A 19,185-nucleotide genomic window follows, 5' to 3' on the forward strand; every position below is an offset into this window, starting at 1 on the left:
ATAACAAGTCATAGGAGGATTTTTTAAAAACCAAAACAGAGCATAGCCCTGTGGGTTTCTATTCTGTAAGCTGCACAAGGGAAAACAAAATCAATGTTTGCTAAATGAAATCAGAACAAAATGGGAAAGAAATAGCAAAAGGATATCGCAGACAGACGGAAGACTGTTAACGGTTGATAAATATTAACTGACAACGTCCATTCCTCACTGACACCAGGTTAAAAAAAAAAAAGAGCCAAGTCACTTACTTCAGTAAATGATGCGCCACGGAAGGGTGAGCTGAGAGTCGGCCACAGTACATTTCTGTGGAGGCCCACTGCATTATGGCCTGATGCATTCGGTATTGCACAGTCAGCATCTTCACTATGCTCTCGCCAAATTTCTGAATCAGACGCTCCATTAAGGTGAGAGAAAGACCCTTTGCTGCAGCCCTGCACCAGGAGAACAATTAACAAGACAAACTCAACAGGCAAGGAGAAAAGTCCATTAAGGAGGTTGTTTAAAGATTGTTAAAGGGGTGCCATCAACTTAGTCATCACATTTCTGTCTGACTTTCAAACATTATTATTAGATTAGGAGCCATGATCTCCATTAGAGCCTCTAGAACCCAGAGACCCAGTCCCGAACACCAACCATAGATCATACTATCTCTGTATATACTTGTTTTATAACCAGCCACGGCTTCCACTATGCGGATTGTCTTTTCTAACTGTTCATTTTAAATTCTCTTACACAAAGTGTAACTCTACAGGGTTCTGCAACTAGTATCTACGTCTGCCTCTCTGCTGTAATGCATTCTGACCTTGCAGCACGCTGTTGGAAAAGATCTAGAGCCACCATACTTAGACTGCAAATTCCTGGATGCAGGGACAAGCTTTTTGCCCTGTGCTTGTACAGCGCCTAGCACAATGGGGTTCTGGCCCATGACAGGGTCTTCCAGATGCTACAATAACACTACTAAATAAACAAACAACAACGATAGTGGATAACTCAGTAAAGCCACTGCCCCGGCTGTTTAAACACACAAGGAGTGTGCAATTAACAAAGGGACAGAAGATCATTCAGAAAATATTTAATTAAATGAAACAATAATACATGCCCTCTTTTGTAGTACTGTCTGGTCACCTCATGTTAGAAACATGGCAAGATTTATATAAAATGAGAGACTGCAGATTAATTACAACTGCAGAGGAGAAGACTCAGGAAGCACTTCCTTGATGAGGAAAGGGTCTACAGTGAAATATGACCAGACTCTCCTTCTTGCCCTGTCACATATTACAATATCAGGAGAAGCCCCTTGAAATTAAAAGGGCCACATATTTAGAGCAAGATGAAGAAACTACTTCTTTACATCATCAATGGTTAACATGTGGAACTCCCTGCCACAGGAGGGCGGAGATAAATACAGTGTCTGGATTTTAAAAAGGACTCACTCATTTTATTACCATGATCAACATTTGCAGCCATAGATGGAAAGGGAAAGTTTGGCAGGGGAAGGAAGGAAGAAATGTTCTGTTATATGGCACACTCTGACTGCTGGCAGGACCCAGGAGAATATTCCACCTCACACTACAGTATCATACAATTGACACTTCTTTGCTACAGCTGACAGAGAGCTCAGACAAAGGGATGATATGCATTGCCCTGCAATTCCACCACTGGGTCTTTCAGAGTTTGTAGGACTAAGCCCACAACACAGCTCAGCTCCTTCCAACAGTAGAGACAACCTCCTCAGTCTCCTTCAATGGGATGGCTTCAGGGCTTGCCCACTCCTTCTGACACATGTATCAACTACAGAAGTTTTTTTCATTGCTCTGAATTCCATAAACCAGAACGCTGTGATGGAGAGTAAAGGTGGGTATGGAAGTCACTCATTTCACCCATCTAAGGTAAATGGTGAGTGAACACACACCTAGACAGACCCTTCTGGCCAGGTAGTAATTTTATTACCAAACCTGTGTAAATAACCAGCAAAGAAAAAACAAAAGTTTTGGTACTCAGTATAAGTCAAAACCATGGCATGAACAATGCAATCAATGGACTGGGGCTCTGTGGTCAGGTGTTGATTTAGGAACAAACAGAACGACTAAACCGGAATGATCTTCCCTTCCAGGAGCAGAAATGAATGGGGAAGTAACTCACAGCTTGATCCCTCATCTTCCTCTCTGCCCTGCTGCAGTCCTGAAAATTGTTAGCTCAGCCCTGAGGCAAGCAGGAAAGAAGCAGTGACGATTGAACAATAAACAACAAAGAAAACCTAGGGTGAGTGACGTATGGCAAGTAGAATCAAGTTGGATAGACTCTGATCTGGGTAGACTCCACTATTGATTGTTCTGGGCCTAGCAACAGTAGGGCCAATTAACTCTTAGTGAGAAGTAAAAGGCATAATTATCACCTGGGAGAACTGAGATAATCCCCTCCGGCCACATGCAGGTGTCATTTGAATCAAGTCGTTTGTTTACAGAGTGTTGTGTTTAATTTTGATATATGTTCGAGCTTGGCTACACTTGGACATTTACTGAAATAGCTATTGCAGGATAATTATTTCAGCATAAGCCCCCATGTGGATACTCTTATTTTGGAATGAGAGTGTCCAGAATAACCTGTTCTGTAATAATTATTCCAGAACAGCTAATCTGGTCAATTTCCAACTGCAGACAATCCCTTACATACAGTTATTTTAGTGCTGATGAAAGGGGCTGGTTTTAGAGCCCAGGAGTCTGAAGGGCCTGATTCTGATTGATAAGAAGGCCTTTTTGCCTTGCTCTGGCAGGATTAAGGAGTTGTAGTGTCAATCAGAAAAAGGCCCTGGAGTCTGCTGTTTATTCACATAACAAGTCTGGCATTAGGAAATTAAGCTTTTCTACTCTGCTGAGCCAATTTACCCCAATCTTACCATGGCAGGGCCACCTCCAGGGGTGAGAGGATGCTGTGTTCCATTCACATTCAGTCCTTGCGGTTTCTAATCACACTATCAACAAAGGCAGTCATCAGTGCTAACTGTGATGTGGATACCAGACCACTAGAAACTGGACTGAGACCAACTTGCTTCACACAGGCCGCCAGAGAGCAATCCCCTTTTGCTTACTGTACTTACTATCTTGATTCTCATTACCAACACCCTGGGCCTGCCAGCCCTCTGAATATCTGCCACTGCTAATGAAAAACAAGCCACTTATTGAGACATGGACTCTAGTTCTATGTTAGGGAAGCAGCTGGCTGCATTAGCCAGGTCAGGCAAATGAAGTCGCACTGGTTCAGGAGATTTGGCACTTGGCTCCAGATGAACAATGTAAAAATACCTCTTGGTACATCACTGACAGGTTCAACTGCATGTAACAAGTTAACAGATTAAAGTCTTTCCAAACAAAGAGGCTCTTTTACCCTCGCTCAGTTGAAAAATTCTTTATAAATCTAATAAGTGAACCAAGGATCATGTTTAAAGATGACCCCATGGAGTATTTGCAATAAAACCTCTCTTTTTAATACCACGCAAGAAATGTTCTAAGGGATTTCTTTTAATGGCATCTCATAAAACACAGGCGAAGTAACAGAACATGCCCTCTCCTCTGAAATACAACCCCTATACAGATATTCACAACACTGTTTCCAGGGTCCTGTGTATCCACTAGGGGGCCAGAACCGAGCTGCAGGGGCAGAACTGCAGGGTGGGCTGAAGAAATTCAAGCTTGTGAAAATGAGTCTGTAGCCCTGGGTGTAGCTGTAGCCAATACAGCTGGTCTGTGTGCATCTGGGGTGCGTAAGTTGTGTGTGTCTGTGTCGGGGGGGGGGGGTGTATTAATGAGGAGGATAAATTTAGAAATCTTTCAGCTGTTAATAACGTTTGTTATTATTTCACCATCCAATTAGTCTCTCCAGTTGTTGAGTCCCACTCCAAAAAAGTCATGAAACAAGGGGTGCCAAGGCAGGTAGCCCCACAATGGCCATCAGAGGGTTAAAGAGAGCCCACAGCAAATGCCAGGGATGGAGCTGGGAGTCAAAAGGAGGCGACCTAGCCAAGCTCAGGGCTGACCAGGAAGGAGAGCAGAGCTCTGCTTCGGATGTGAGAGAAGCCTAGTTGCCACTCAGAGACTGAGCTAGCTTACTGGCTGGACAAGCCTCCTGCTAGACGGGACAACCCGCCTCTGGGGAATCGGTGGAAACAAGGACTTTTTGAAGACAAGCCTTGAATAGAAGGGCAGGGTCCCACCAAAGGTTCATCAGACCACCCTGTTCTGAGCTGTGGTATTTTGTTCTTGGTTTTCTTTGAACCTTAATATGCTGAAAGGGGCTGGACTGAAGTGTGATTTGGCCACGGGGCTAAAGCATCGCTACCTTGGATGCCTGCGGCTGCATGAGTCATGCCCTGATGGGCCATGCAGGGATGCTGCTGAAGCAAATCCAGGCATACATGGAGTTAAAGTTATAAGTATCAGTTACTTAAGACAAAAAGTCTTTAGGGGAAAAATGTAGTTCTCTCAAAACACACATAGAAAGTCAAAGTTAAGGTCACACTTAAAAACTAGGAAGTCAGGAAACGCACAGCTAAAGTCACCCAACCCAACGGAACTCATCGTGTGCCCTGTTAAATTGCACTCATCATACTTTGCATATAAAGAGAGACATTACGATGCAAGACTTGCAGAATTTGCAGAATCCACTTGCAGAATTTCCCTGCCAAATCAAGGTTGGGATTAAAACACGCTGAGCGCCTGTTCTATGAAAATTGGGCCCCATTAAGATGTCTCAAGCTCAGCATCGAAATAGTGAGGGACACAAAACCACTTTATTATCTTGGTCTCGGTCTTTTGACTTCTCAGTGGATCATATTTAATGTGGAAGTCCCTGAGAACATGGATGTCCTATGAGGAATAGTGTCGTACAGTGTCCATAACAGAGTCACTTTACTGAAAGCAATCTCATTTTAAATTGCATCTTTAATCAGATCACCACTAATTCATCAATACCCGTCTGTTAGCCACATATCACGTCCCTGTGAAGGGACTTAATCAAGGAACTAAACGCAACAGGGGACACTTCAAAATGTTTTAGACGAGATGGGTTTTAGATTGATGTGTTAGGCTAACGCAGGCTGTGTTGGGCCTCCAATGCACTTTTCTGGGAGCCTTACTTCCGATGCCTTTCAAAAGATATTTGCTGCAGCTCAGTTGGTCACTGATCCTTCTCTGGATGGCTGGTACTAGATTTAGAGGGCTACAGACTGGAGCCTTTCCAGAATGTGGCATTCTTCTTGATTGAAGATGAAATGATTTCTTACTAGGAACAGTCCCTTAGTAAAAGACTGGGATTTGCAACCATATGCTCCCCTGCCTGCAGTTTTCAAAGCACACACAACGGAGGATCAGGAGGTGAATACAGCACTTGAGAAGTGCCAGAACACAAGCACTGGAAGTACCTAAAGAACCACAAGCCACCTGTTTGACTCCTAAAAAAAGTTCCAGAGTTCCAGCATGTCTCCAGCACTGCTGAGTGAGGAAGCTTCCTCCAACCCAGTTTCCCCACGGCGAAGCTAGTGTAAACACAGCAAAGCTACAGTCTGGATAGTGACACAAATAATCCAGTCACTATCCAGAACAGATTGGTTGGAAGGTTGTGTAGAAAAGTAATGCCATCCTGCTGTTAGAACATTTGGGGAGGAAAGTGATACAACATGCAAGCCAAGTGGCCTAGAGGATGACAGGCACATGCTCTGTTAGTTCCAGTTTTTGAGAGGTACATAAAAACTGTGTCCCCCCCGCCCACCCCCGGGCATTTTTACTTACTTTTATTTTCCTCATTCTGTTAAATGTCTCTTTTTATCATCCCTTCATTTTTAAATTGATTTTTCAGACTATCCATGCCTTGAATTGCACTTAGAAGCCAATCAGGAGCCAGGGAAGTCTTTGGAGCACACGTGCACTGCAAGCACTGTCAGGGCAGCTTTCGATTTGCCTCCAAAGGTGCCCCACGGAGAGGGCATCACAGCAATTGAATGGGGAGGGCACAAAAGCAGGGATAACTTTAACAAGATCAGAGAGTAATATTGGTGATATTGCTCCGTTGCAAGAAACACTGATGAGGGGGAAAAGGAGCTTCTACGGATCCAGTCCTTAGCTGTTGGAGGCGCCATCGTGAGGTTAAGACACAGAAGTAAGGCCCCAACTGCTTATACTATTCCTGTAACTGAAGAGCCAATGATACTGTTTGGAGGAGGAAGACTATTGAGCCAAATTTCAGCTGTGAAGCCCTGATGCTTATAGTCTGGGCCTATTCAACTGTCCCCTGCCAGTTCAGTTGTTTAAATTATCCTTCATTTCCTGACCTGACTTGCCGGGTGATTTTTCGGGCACTGCCCAATGTGTACTCTAGCCCATCCCAGAAGAGGGTGATGGGATATAACCTGTACAATCCTCAGGTGTCCTGTTCTGCTGGACGATGGCATTCTGTGAATGGCAGAGGCCAATGAGAATGGTCCATTCTCCACTCCAAAGAGGCCACCGCTGCCTGCTGCTGCTCTTTTGCAGGCAAGCCCTCGTCAGCTAGCACTTGAAAGAAGTTCTTTGAATGAACGATTAGTATCTTTCATAGCCAAGGAGGGCTGCCGTGGCCTACCCAAGCGTGTGACTCCACCCCCAGCTGCCCAGCCACATTCTGGGCTGGCCATAAAAGGGATTGTTAGTACTTCCAGGATTAAATAAGGTTATTGAATTAAATTTATATTTTAAAAAATGACACTACTTTGGGACTCATGAAGGGATGCAGTTATGACTTCCTCTCTTCAATCTTGTACTATTATCTGTAAAACCAAGTACCATTAAAAGCTTTTAGCCAATACATTTTCATTCTCTGGCTATTTTTGTACAGATGGTCTTGTCACTAAGACACAGCACAGGGAGTCAAAAGATCTGGGTTTGATTCCTGGTTCAGCACTTGACTCTCACTGTGCAAGCCTGAGCTTGTCACTTAACCTCTCTGGGCCTTGGCTTCCCCATCTCGTAACAGCACTTGCATACATAAAGAGGGCTTAACTCACATATGTCTGTAAAATGCTTTGGCATTCTTTGCACGTCTTCAGCAATATCCGTGCAACAGGATTAGATCTCTCACGGTATCATCGGTTTCATGCATTTGGCATTTTGTTTTATGTTGTGCGGTATCATTAAGAGATTTCTGAAACTGCTATGAAGATAGGCATGCTATTTACTGTACTGTAATGATTCCCTCCCCCACAGTCATTTTCCTTTTAAATCACTGCAGGAATAAGCTGTACAACCGCAATAAAACACGTGGTGCAGCTTATTGTTGGGATCTGTAGTGGCTAGCCACAGAAAGTTAAGGCCCAATATTTGGTATTCAGTGATTAAATGGAAGTAAATTTGTTTGGATGCCACATGCAAATACATCATATACCTGAGCAGGAAGACTGCTGCTGCAACACTATGATGATTTCAAGGCAGCTCTGTGGCAGAAAGATGCAGATTGATTTATGACAAATGATTAGAAGAGCCAAATATGGCTAAGTTTATCTGAGCAACACCAGCAGGAAGGGATATGATAATTATCTGCAAATATTTGAAGAGCATAATGAGGAGTAATGGACTGGTATGAAACGAAAAAGCAAACGTTTAGGATGAATACCAGGAAACATCCTGACAAAAAAGCAAACGTTTAGGATGAATACCAGGAAGCATCCTGACAATGAGATGCATTATGGCACGCATCCAAAGTCCAAAAAGGTCAATGGGATGCTTTTTACATTGACTTCAGTGGGCTTTGGAGCAGGCCCGAAATTGGGAAATAGTCTCATAGGAAGTTGTAGGAATCACTGTGTTTCGGACACATAGGACTAGATTGTTTCTCAAGGACATAACCCTTCAGGGACAGTGCACTGTTGTGTAAACCCAGAAGCAGCAGAGGGAGGGAACAGTGACTCTGGGAGTCATATTCCCCCTCCATACTCCCCCAGGGTAATAATTTGCTGGACTATCCCTGCAGCAAATTACTACCTATCTCTAAGCCAACTAAGCTCTACTCTCTGGCATGTTGTGGGGGGTAGAGGAAACCCTCTACCCATTTCCCACCCACTTGCTCCTTTGCACCCAGAGCCAAGGTCCAGGTAGCCCATGCCATGGTATAAGAAAGGGGTCTCACCTCCCACACTTTTGTGCAGCCAGAGTCAAAAATCTAGCCCTTAAATTTCAACTGGAGAAAGCACTAGAATATGTACTGTATAGTCTGCCCCGGCAATTGCCCCTGTGTGCTATATAGTGTTCCGGGGAGGAAATGGTCCCTGATAAGCAATGGAGACACAGCTGGAACACAAGCTGTGTAGAAGCCCGTTTGTTTGTGTCTGCAGCTGTAGAGGGTTTCATTTAATAAAGGCTGCCTGCTTAAGTAGGGCTGATTCCATACATCATGACAACAGTCTTTGATATAATCTGATGTCCTTCTGTGGAGTTCTTAGGTGTGAACACCATACAATCAGCACTCCCAGTACTGAGGTTTATTTGTACTGCTAAAGGGGGCAGTGTCGCAAGGCATACCGTGGGTCATGATGCTTACATATTTTATTAAGCCTACATTTCTGCTCACATATGACAATTAAAACCTGTACTTTGTAAATCTGATCCTACTGGTAACCCCACTGTGCAAGGTGCTGTACTGCTGTAATGTTCTTCCTGTGGCTACAACTAATGGGCCACTCCGGTTAAGGCAAAGTCCACCATTCCACCATCTTGAGAATCAGCATTCCGCTCAAATCTTGTCATTGTTTGCAAAGCAGTTGAATCTACAGGCTGCTAGACACCATTTCAATTTGCTAAAATGAGATGTGGAAGTGATGCAAAGAATCTTGTGGTAACAAAAATACTAAATTAGTGTTGTCTGTTTTTACTGGAGATATAATTGCGTAATGCTGAATATTTCTTTTAAATGCCTTCTAAATCTTTTCCATTACAGATTAAAAAAAACCCCAAAACCTTTTGTCAGCATTTGTTTGTAAAGGATAAAGACGTGAGTAGAGTCCAGTAGCTATATTGGATTAGCTGACAGAGATTGGATTGGTAACCCTCCTAGTTAAATGCAACAGCTAATACATTTGGAGCACAATTATATTATTTTGAAGCCTGATGAAAAGAAGCTATTTAAAACATCTGATTTATTTTTCGAAGCACCCACTAGACAAAATAATTAGTTCTTTCCCTTTGTAAATCTGATCCTCCAAGTGGGCTGAAGTCAATGTGACTCCTTGCACCAGCAGCTGTACTCCTGGGTGCCAGCTCAAGCTCACAGTTGGTATCCTGTCTGAAAAGCTTGGGGGTTACTGATCTACAGAGCACTGAAGATGCCTTGAACAATGGTTTTAATACAGTAAACTCCTTGGAGCATAATTTACTGGTAACTTGAGAGATGTAAATCTGTTAACAATATTGATTTAGAGACACATTCTCTCTGCTCTGTTTTATTTTAAATCTATTGAACCTAAAGAGGGACACTGGGTACCACAGCATCCAAATAGTGCTAAAGCTTCTAATTCAGAAGACTTGGATATTGGTCCACAAGAAGCTGTTATAACAACAGATTTTACTGCAGAGTTGTTTACGAGGATGCCATTAAGGTCGAAAACCAGATATTTGGCTTCCACCCATCCCTTCCCTTTCTTATTCTTGCAGAGTCCAATTATTTGTACTGTAAGAGCTTTAAAAAAATGCATGAAGATGCTACAAAACTCCCTTAAAATAAAAGTCAACAGCTTGGCACTTGGAGACTTTGCAACAACTAATTAGCAAAATAGCGCAACTGAGGGAGTGGGGGAAAATTAAACATCATAACATGTAAACACAGGGCCAGGAAGGGGAAAATGGTGAAAATCGTGAGGGATTCATTGCAAAGTTAAACAAAAACTCAAAGCAGAGGGAGAGACACATTAAAGACATCCAGGCAAGGGAGCAAACACAAATTTCCAAGAGCATTTGCAAATAGCTGGAGTCTTGATGAAGTAGAAAGACGTCTCCTCTCAGATAACCAGAGCTAGAGAAGGCTCTTGGCACCGGCAGTTATGAGACAGGAAGTCAGTATTACTGGAGCTCAGGGATCAGAGAGGGGCAGCTGAAAGACTCAAGGTCTAAGGGACAGGTGGGAGCAAAGTGAACAGCACAGATACAAAATTTGGGGAATACGCCCAAACCAATGCACTCATGACACGAAAGGCAGTTCAGCTTTATCTTGTCACCGTCAAATAGCCTTATTACTTTTTCGTGTAACCCAGCCCTAGGGAAGGTGTGAGACAGGGAGTAGGAGGGTGGGTCTATGAGAGGATCCTCACCTTCGGTGAGCTGCAATATGAAAACTTTGGAGGACCACTCATCCATTGGGTGAGGCAATGTTGCCGAGTGGCTAGGGCACTGGGCTGACCGCCTGGAGACTTGGGTTCTAATCTTGGTTCTGCCTGCTGTGTTGGAACTGAAATGAGTGCATGAGAAATAGTGCAGTTATATATAGCAGGGTACCCGCATGCCATGGGTGCAGGGTGAAATGTGAAGCTGAAGCACCTGTAAACACCCCAAGCTGGCTAAGTATCTTGTTACAGTTGCACGCCTTGAAAGATGTCAGTAGTTTTCAAGATTTTCAGCTGGTGTAAATCAGCATAGTTCCACGGAAGTCAAAGGCGCTATGGCAACTTACACCAGCTGAGGATCTGACCAATTCATTCAGAGCGCAATGTGCTTGGTAACGGTATGTTAATAATTTGGCCCAAATTATTTAAACAAGTGACGGTGTTTGAAAATTTCCTAATGATGCAGCTCTGTCCAGTAAAACAACCTCCACTATTCAGGATGCTTCGTAGTCTGATCTGAATTCTGATGTCCATAAAAAGTGTTTCTACAACTAAAACCAAGATATTTAAACGCGTTGAAGTTTTTTCAGACAGGTTTTAATACTAATGCATAGCACTTATGGAGCACTTCAATATTTGAGAGAAAACTGGAAGGCCCAGATTGCAAACCCGTCGCTCTCACTCGTAAGCAGTTGCTCACACAAGCAGTACCACTGAAGTCAGTGGGACTATGCAGTCATGTAACTGCTCGTGGCTGGGAGTGAGGAGCTCATTATCTGGCCCTAAACAATTAATCCTTTTAATACTTCTCTAATGTACTTAAGCATCCCTATCCTCATTTTACATAGGGGGAAACTGAGACACAGAGGCACGAAAACACTTGGCCAACAAGCTCACAAAGCAAGACAACAGCAAAAGCTGAGACTAGAATTCCAGGGTTCCAGCCAGGCTTCTCAGTTACTCACTAACTCCTTTTGCCAATAGCTGAGTACAAGGCTAGTGCTGGGAGATCTGCTAGTTTGTCTGAGATTTGGATGTGCTGCATAACAGCCTCTCAAGATTTATGTTCAAATCAGAACCTATTGCTCCAAGATGATGTGTTGCTTTAACCTTATTTATAATGATCTCTTAGCAGCCTGCTTTGAGTTGTTCTATCCTCTGGACATCTATAATAGGAGGTTTTTGCTATTCTGAAATTTAAGTCAGGTTATAGATATGTATTTTGCTTCTTTTGGCTGCCATGTTATGAAATTAGCTCCCTTACTCAGGTTGTGATGCAACAAGTGCCTAGTCCTTTCATGTTTTTAAAAAGGTGCAGTGACTCAAGACACTTTTTGAAATTACAGGGACAGATCCTCAGCAGGTGTAAACTGTCATAACTCGCTTGGAGCCATGGCGATTTACACCAGCTGCGGATCTCCTCTGCAATGTAATTGTTCTTAAAGCACACGCTGTATGTATTGTCATTTTATAATTGCGGCTCTGTGCATGATAACTCGCATTGCTTCCTCTTAGTAGGCCTACGGTTGCATTAATATTTTAAATAAATAAGCATGGAACCACAATGACAGAATTTAATAAGGAAAAAGAACGCATGAACTAATAAGAGAGAGTGCCTAAATCCATCACACAAAGCCAGATACTCTAATCAGCAGTATGGAGAGATAGGCCAAGCAAACCCTTTGACAGGGTCAATAAAAATAATGATTTATAAAAAAAAATTAAATCAAATCTTTTATTTACATTATGATTATTTTCAAAAATTAAATGAATTGTTCATTTAAATCAGACTTTTTATTTATATGTTGTTAGTTCTCTATTTTCTTACCATTTTATAGGCTTAAATTTCTGAAGTGTTTTGGGGTTTTTTTGTACTTGTTTCTTTAATTTGTTTCCCAACTGTTAGCAGAATTTCAGATTTTACATAGGGATTTTTTTTTCCTGCTAAGATGTCTCACACTGAAAATGCTCATGTATATTAGACAAATCCAGGTCCTCATTAACGGTGAGAATACCACAACACAAAACCGAGAAGCAAAGAGCCTGTACTATATTTGTAACCAACTCCTCTTTCCAATACACTAAAAGTTCCACAAGTCACAATAGCTGAAATGTTTCAACCAAGCTATGCCCCTTCTTCAAGGTGTGAAATCTGTGGGACTTGTACTCCTAGCTGCTTTTGAAAATCCAACCTTCAGTGCCGAAATGTGAACTGAGAAACCCAGCGGTAGGTTCCTATTTTTGAAAACGTTGGTGCCTGTTTGTATCAAGACATTCACAATAGCTTTGTTAAAATGTATCAAAAGTCTAAATAACTTTCTTTGTTAACACTGTTGTTTGGAAGTGACAAAGATTTATGCCACTAATAAGATTTTAATAAAAATACAATGGTAGGCAAACATTTATGCACTTGTTTAACTTAATTTAAGCACGATTCCCTAGAAGCCTTCATTTTCGATCTTTTGCTCTTTACCTACAGTAGTTTTGTAAAATTCAAACATACCTACCAGTTAGCAGCATTGAAAGTAACCACCATGAACATTTAATTCATTATAAATTGAAATACAAATTTGCTATCGCATAAATTAATGGCAGAGGGAGTTAGGCGCCTAACCGACTTTGGTGCTTTTGTAAACCCCACTAAGCACCTGTCTCCATCCTTAGGTACCTAAATACTTTTGAAAATCTGGTACTTAACCTCTCAGTTCCCATCTGTAAAATAGGGATACTAATTCCTCTCTCCCACCCTCTAGTCTTCTTTGCCTATTTAGAGTGTAAGCTCTATGAGTCAGACACTGTCTATTACTAGGTATATGTACAGAACCTAGTACCGGGGCCCTGATTTTAGATGGGTTCTCTAGGTGCTACTCTAATACAAATAATTAACATTAAAAGTGTACATATTTCTAGATACAAAATTAGCTCCCTTGCATATGTTTCTGTATATGGTAGGCCATTCATCCATCTAGCTGTCAATATATAGTGAAAAGACTCACAGCCATCGCTTGCATAAAACCAAATTAAGGTTCACATGTTAAGATCAGCAAACATAACAATGCACAATGTAGGAAGCAATATGCAGGAAATCAATATTGGGAAAGGATATTAAAAGGACAATTTATGCTAGTGATTTATGACTCTCAGGGAAGAGATCCACAAATTAGACCTAATTTTCAATAAACCAGCAGTAATTCATAACAAATATTCAACCCAACTAAAAAAGCCAAGCAATAAATTAAACCCTTCGGAACCTAAACTTTGATTGATGGAAAGATGCAGGCAAGTATCCATTACAGACAGTGGAAAGGAAAAGTTTGATCCTCTGATGGAGCTGGATGGGGGTCTGGACAGCATCAATTAATCTCGCAGTGTATTCCCATGATTTCTCTTATTAGTACCTGTCCCTAATCCAACACCCACAGAAGTCAACTGAAAGACTCCAATTGACTATATAGGGCTTTAGATCAACCCCATTCAACTGCTGATTAAGGCCCCATTCCCTCAATCACTTAAGCAGATGCTTAATTTTAAGCACAGTGGGACTATTCATATGCTAACAGTGAGGCATGTGCTTGAGTGCTTTGCTGAATAGAAACAGACTTAAGTTAAAGGTGCATAACTTTAAACATGAGAGTTTTGCTTACCTGGGGACTTGATGCACATGAAATATGGGGCATGCCATCATTATAAACCAAGAAAGCCACATCCATTTTCTGTTCCTTTCATTCTCCTAACCATACCTTCCACTAAAATGTATCTAGCTGCTGTCGGTGGTTCTCTTTCCCCTAAAAGGCCTCTAGTTCTTCCTCTATTGCTCGCTATGCCAGCTCCACATTTCAGTTAGCTAATTTGTAACGACACTCTACAGAGATCCTCCTCTTTCTTCCGTGATCTCTTTCTCGTTCCTATATCAGACTGATTTGCTCTTCATTCTTTCTTTTGCTTTCAAGATCTCAAACGCTTGTATGTATTATATTAAACCCCAGGTATATGCAATGAACGGACACATTATCGTCACATAAATGTCTGGAAATTCAAAGTAAAAGCTGCCAAAGTAACCATCTTCCCCTTTGCATATACCACATGCATTAAAATGGGGTCCTCTGAACATATGTTCCACCCAGCTCCAAATGAAGTCTATACATATCACATGAAGTCAAATTTATCTGATTCCTAGGATTTGCATTTACTGGTAACTCAAACAATAATCCTCACATAAACTTTTCCTTACAAGCCTGGCTGTTTCTAGTTTCCTGCAGGATCTCCATGTCATGGCCCCTAGTTCTGACCAGAGAGTCAGGACTACATCTTGGTGGAATTACCAAACTGCACCTGCCACAATGAATCAACAGAATGTACTCAGCAGCTTAATGCACCGTTCAAATGCCTTCCAAGAGGTTAATTCAACAGAAGACCACTGCATCCCTAAGCAAGGTCACAGATCCTGCCACTATCTTACAAGTCCTTTATTACTTGGTTCTATAGTATTCACACATCACCACAAGAAGCTCCATATACGTGCATCTAGGATAATACAAAAGGCATAATGCCCTTGTATTACATTATTTGGTCACCAGCATGTAAAATTACATGGTGTTGTCTCATCATGTAACTAAAGAGCGTGCTGCAGTGCATACACATTAATCTTTAACAAGGGACCATAGTTAAAGTTGCTGTAACGGAACTATGAATGTGTATTAAATTCAGCCAGTGTAATATACACACCTAACAGCTCGTTCTAATGAAGTGCTGTCCACCATGAATCTTTGGGACGTTTATCAATGTCTGCCTGAATAATTAATGGAAGATTCTAAAGCTGTGAAATGCTGCTTACTTGTCAGATATGATTGTGGGAGGCAGCTGTTTGTGATCCCCAGCCAGGATACACTTTCTGGCCTTCAGCAGAGGTATCCAGCAGCTTGCTTCTAGTGCCTGAGCACATTCATCTATCACCACCAGATCAAAGTGATTTTCAGGAAGTAACTTCAGTGGACCATCAGAGGAAGCACCTAATCAACGGAGAAATCAAAAGAGAATTAACACATCTTGGTAGGAGAGAATAAGAGCACAAACAAACCTCTTAAAAAAATCCCTTACAAATTAATTGCTGTTAAAGGCAGGTAACAAAGATGCTGGTTCTCTGCAGAAATTCACAATTTCAAATCTGCAGTCCACGTGGGGGGAAAAAAAAAGGGACTTGCTATTTGCCAGTTGCTGGCTACAATTACAGTTTTTGCTTTGGCATTCACACCCATGCCCTCTTGAGCATCTTAAAAACAACAATAAAACCAGATAATTAAAACCACAGAACAATATGCTCCACTATCTCACCAAAGCAGAGCAAAAGCACTCACTTTTCTTCTGCCCTCTCCATCAAACAACCAAAGCTAGAAGGGAAATAGATTTGAGAGTCGCCTTTAATTATGTACTATGGGAAAGAATTTCTGACCTTAAACTGAACAGGCTTTGTCTAATCTACCTGTCTTCTCAAGAATATATTGTAGCATAGATAGGAAAACCAATTCTATCAACAATGCTGCACAAACACACCTTAGAACATTCGTGGTGTAACGGAGCAGATAAAATTATTTGGGGCAGGGACTGTCTTTTCATTAAGTGTGTAAAGTATCTAGCACAACGGGGCCCCAACCCTTAAAATCAGGGCCTCTAGACATAACCGCAATCGAAATATTAAATTAAATTTACACTTCTATTGCGCAGAGCTCTAGATTTGAGAGGCACTGAAAATGTTGGTGAAATAATTCATGAAAGTGGGTGAAAAGGGGGTGAGGAGGAGAGATAAAATGTAGGAACCTGTTGTATGTTTATTATTCAGAGCAATTTCATCAAGGGAAAGATTGGTTTCTAAAACATCTTGTACTAGGGCTGAGGAATGCAGCTCAGGTTAGGGATGATTTAGTTCTTCTTTTATAAACCACAGTCTGTGTACAGTTTTGGATCAGATTGGACACACCTGACACAAGCTACAGTTTGTCAGCCTAAGTGCAATCTCTTTTTATTAGGCAAAACTTTTTCAGAATATACTTACCCACTATAGTTACATGTGATGTATAATTTGCACCTGGCATGTGATATATTGCCAAGCTCCAAGCCCCCTCCAAAAAAGATATATGTAACGAAAGACTACAATTGTGCGGGTAGAGAGGGCTATACCATTCTAGCTATACAGCATGACTCTAACGTATTGATCTCCACTTAACTAAAGGTCAGGTATGTCTCCCAGGGTTGCAGTAATTAAGCTCTCCTCCTGCTGAGCTTAGCAGCAGAGAGATGCAGAGAGGTCTGGCTTGTGTGAATAAATCCTGCTAACTGGATGGTTCTGAGTAAGCCAGCAGGCTTTCTATAACTGGGGAAAACAGAATTATCTGAACCTCCAGTTTTACCCATGCTGTGACTATCCCAGCTTTGTAAAATCAAGGCTGCATTGGGTCGTTGTTTTTTTTTTTTTTTTTAATGTAATTTATTGACTTGTTTTGTAAAGGACTTTTGACAAAGCCAAGTTATTTAGACTTCAAAACTAGCTAGCAAGCCAGCAGGGGTCCATGAGTTTGCAGGGAGAACCCCAGCTGAGATGGCAGAGTGAGAGTACCATTATCATTGAAAGACAGAGGTCAAGCCCCACTTCTTTCACAAAGTTACAACTAGAACTGAGGGACTACTTCCCTACAAATAATTTATTTCAAGAATTTCTTAGGGCATTTTCCTATTCGTGAATTGTCAATGGCCATCCTGTGAAACTCTTCGATATATTTGTTATTTGAAATTATTCATACTTTTCTTCAAATAGTTATCGATCAAATAATTGCAGGTTGCATTTCTTGATGCCTTGGGCCCTGATCCAGCAAAGCACTTAAGTATGTGCTTAACTTTTATGTGAGTAGTCCCGTTGATGTCAATGGAACTGCTTATGTGCTTAAAAATAAGCATACACATAAGTGGTTGGCAGGATCAGTACCTATGTTACTTCCCTGAGTCACATGGTATCATTTCTGTTCCCTAATTGGGTGACTAAACAAACACTGCATACATTGTGTCAAGTACAAATGAATATTCCATTCCGATTTCTCACTCTGTTGGTCAGTTACCTAAAACATCCCATCAGGAATCAGAAACATGTGACCTATGGACCTGACTAGGTTAGTGAAAAAATTTCAAACAACAAGTGTCACTCATTGAAAATAGAATTCATAGTTCATACTGTGTTGGCTGTTTAACCACCATGTGAAGTGCACATTTTACAAGCAAAAGCAGTCTGATGACTATTGATGACTATTGATGACTATTCAAGTTGAAAATTCACTTTTCAGGAGTATTCATATTACTGAAGTTGGAATGTTTGTGGAAAGTGAACACAAAAGGGTCACACATAGAAGTGAAAACAGATTTGTATTTAACAAAATAATTACGTGAGAATTTTCCCAGCGCTGCACCACTATTTGCTCAGCTCAGCTTTCAATACTGTCTCTCTCTGTTTCTGTCTCTGACCTATCACTGTTACCGAGCTCATTCCAGTCCATGCTAAGCCTCAGAGCAGGGCACCTTTGTCTTTTATAGCTCTGTCAAGTGCCCTGTGCGCTTACAATGCTATATAAACAGTACATTTTACAAGCAGTTGGTCCGTAAAACGAGTTAGGCCCCTTCACAAGGTTTTGGTTGTTTATAAACATTTTTTTTTTTTTTTTTTTAAACGATGGAGGTACTCATGTTTGCAACTAGGTCATGAAACATCCGCAAATGTTACTTTTCACAGAATAGTTTATTACCTTTACATGGCAGCGTTAACTGCTTTGTTATATAAAGCTGTGATCACAATGGCCATACATTATTATTTATTCTATGTATTACTGTAGCACCGAGACCCCAAATGAGATCATGCCTCCACTGTGCTAGGCCCTGTACAAACAGGTAGTAAGGGACAGTCCCTGCCCCAAAGAGCTTATGTGCTAAATAATAAATATAGTCGAAGTGTGTGTGTGTAGGAAGGTTCAGTGCTAGTTTGTTTTATCAACATTAAATAGAACACAAAGGAAGATAACACAAAGAAATTAGATCGGGATTCTCCACCTCTGGGTCACAATCCCAACAGGTGTTAGGGAATCGCAACCACCCTGTCATTCTTATATTGCTCAGTGGTAAGCAGGTAATGGACAGAAGGGAGGAGGGTCTCCATAGGGGAAAAGGCTGAGAACCAATGAAATAGATTAAAATTGAAAAGGCAGAGAAAAGGAGTTCTAAGACTCCTATCCATCCCGGGTACACATGGGCATTACAGACCATACAGTCCCACCACATGGAGTGATATTAAATTACATATAGTTTGGCTATCTAAGTCAGGGGTGGGCAAACTTTTTGGCCCGAGGGCCACATCGGGGAATAGAAATTGTATGGTGGGCCATGAATGCTCACAAAATTGGGATTGGGGTGTGGGAGGGGATGAGGGCTCTGGTTGGGGGTGTGGGCTCTGGGGTGGGGCTGGGGATGAGAGGTTTGGGGTGCAGGAGGGTGCTCCAGGCTGGGATCAAGGGGTTTGGAGAGTGGGAGGGGGATCAGGGCTAGGGCAGGGGGTTGGGGCGTGGGAAGAGGCTGAGGGGTGCAGGCTCCGAGTGGCGCTTACCTCAAGCAGCTCCCGGAAGCAGTGGCATGTCCCTTCTCCGGCTCCTACACAGAGGTGTTGCCAAGCAGCTCTGTATGCTGCCCCATCTGCAGGCACCACCCCTACAGATCCAATTGGAGTGCCAGAGGAGGCCATTGGAGTGCGTAGGAGCCGGAGCACGGCCACGCTGTGGCTTCCGGGAGCTGCATGGTGCGGCCCCTGACCCTGCTCCCCA

The 19,185-nt window shown here is 42.0% G+C and overlaps 1 protein-coding gene across 2 annotated transcripts in view; it reads right to left on the reverse strand.

The window, feature by feature from the left end:
* Positions 1–19,185, reverse strand: part of IGHMBP2 (immunoglobulin mu DNA binding protein 2) — a 75,912-nt gene that overhangs the window by 22,653 nt on the left and 34,074 nt on the right. For both annotated transcript variants that reach the window (XM_074954707.1, XM_074954708.1), the window contains 2 exons: positions 15,171–15,345; positions 249–431 (listed from right to left, as the gene is read on the reverse strand). In XM_074954707.1, coding sequence (XP_074810808.1) covers positions 249–431; positions 15,171–15,345 — 358 coding nt within the window. The remainder of the gene's footprint in view (positions 1–248; positions 432–15,170; positions 15,346–19,185) is intronic.

The sequence above is a fragment of the Natator depressus genome, chromosome 6 (genome assembly GCF_965152275.1).
Source record: "Natator depressus isolate rNatDep1 chromosome 6, rNatDep2.hap1, whole genome shotgun sequence".
NCBI lineage: Eukaryota > Metazoa > Chordata > Testudines > Cheloniidae > Natator > Natator depressus.